The following is a 1,077-nucleotide window of genomic DNA, read 5'->3' on the forward strand; positions in this document are numbered from 1 at the left end:
ACCACTGGACATTGGAAACTTAACAAAGATGCAATTTTTATATCTTAGCGAAAATAGGTTTACTGGTACGTGACAGAAGAAAAAAATCCAACTTACTGAACTAACTTGTTTAACTCACTAGTATTCATTCATTCTATTTTATGTGTTTCCAGGTGAAATACCCAAAGAGATAAGAAATCTCATTAAATTGGAGGAACTTCTTCTTGAGATAAATAGTTTTAGTGGTTCACTTCCAATGGAGATCTTCAACATATCAGGCCTGAAAGTAATTTCTCTTACAAGCAATAATCTATCAGGAACCTTCCCAACAAACATGTGTTCTATCTTACCCAACATTGAAAAGCTTTTTCTGAACAACTTAGCCAATATTGATGGGACTATTCCTCATTCAATCTCCAATTGTTCAAAACTTACTCATCTAGAACTTTCAGAAAACAAACTTACGGGATTGATTCCCAACTCACTTGGATATTTGACCCATCTACAGTTCCTAAACTTTGAGGAAAACAATTTAAACAGTGACTCATCATTAAGCTTCCTGACTTCCTTAACCAATTGCAGAAATTTAACATTTCTTGATGTATCTTTCAACCCTCTAAACGGCATGCTTCCAATCTCTGTAGGGAATCTTTCCACGTCTCTTATAAAGTTTTACATCGGGCGTTGCAAAATAAAAGGGCGAATTTCAAATGAAGTTGCAAACTTAAGCAACTTAATAGACTTTGACCTTTCTGAAAACAACTTGGTTGAATGGATTCCCACATCAATTGGCAACTTGAGAAACCTGCAGGGCTTGTACTTGAGTAATAACAAACTTACAGGATCTATCGGAGATGATATATGTAAATTGCAGCACTTGGATGTCATAGACATGACTCAAAATCAATTTTCAGGTTCTCTTCCTAATTGTTTAGGAAACATTACTTCCCTTGGAGAGATACATCTGGGTTCCAATATATTGAGTTCCAATATACCACCAAGCTTAGGGAACCTTAAAGCTCTAGTGGTTCTTGACTTATCTTCAAACAACATGGTAGGTTCTTTACCTCCAGAGATTGGAAATCTAAAGGCTGCGAC

At 35.8% G+C, this 1,077-nt stretch overlaps 1 protein-coding gene across 1 annotated transcript; it reads left to right on the forward strand.

Annotated features, from left to right (window-relative positions):
• Positions 1-28: 28 nt before the first annotated feature.
• LOC124892879 (putative receptor-like protein kinase At3g47110) lies at positions 29-1,033 on the forward strand (the record flags this gene model as incomplete). The annotated part of the gene is made up of 2 exons (XM_047404063.1): positions 29-65; positions 153-1,033. Coding segments are annotated over exons 1-2 (918 nt in total), but the record flags the coding sequence as incomplete, so codon positions are not given.
• Positions 1,034-1,077: the final 44 nt, after the last annotated feature.

The sequence above is a fragment of the Capsicum annuum genome, unplaced genomic scaffold (genome assembly GCF_002878395.1).
Source record: "Capsicum annuum cultivar UCD-10X-F1 unplaced genomic scaffold, UCD10Xv1.1 ctg51530, whole genome shotgun sequence".
Taxonomy (NCBI): domain Eukaryota; kingdom Viridiplantae; phylum Streptophyta; class Magnoliopsida; order Solanales; family Solanaceae; genus Capsicum; species Capsicum annuum.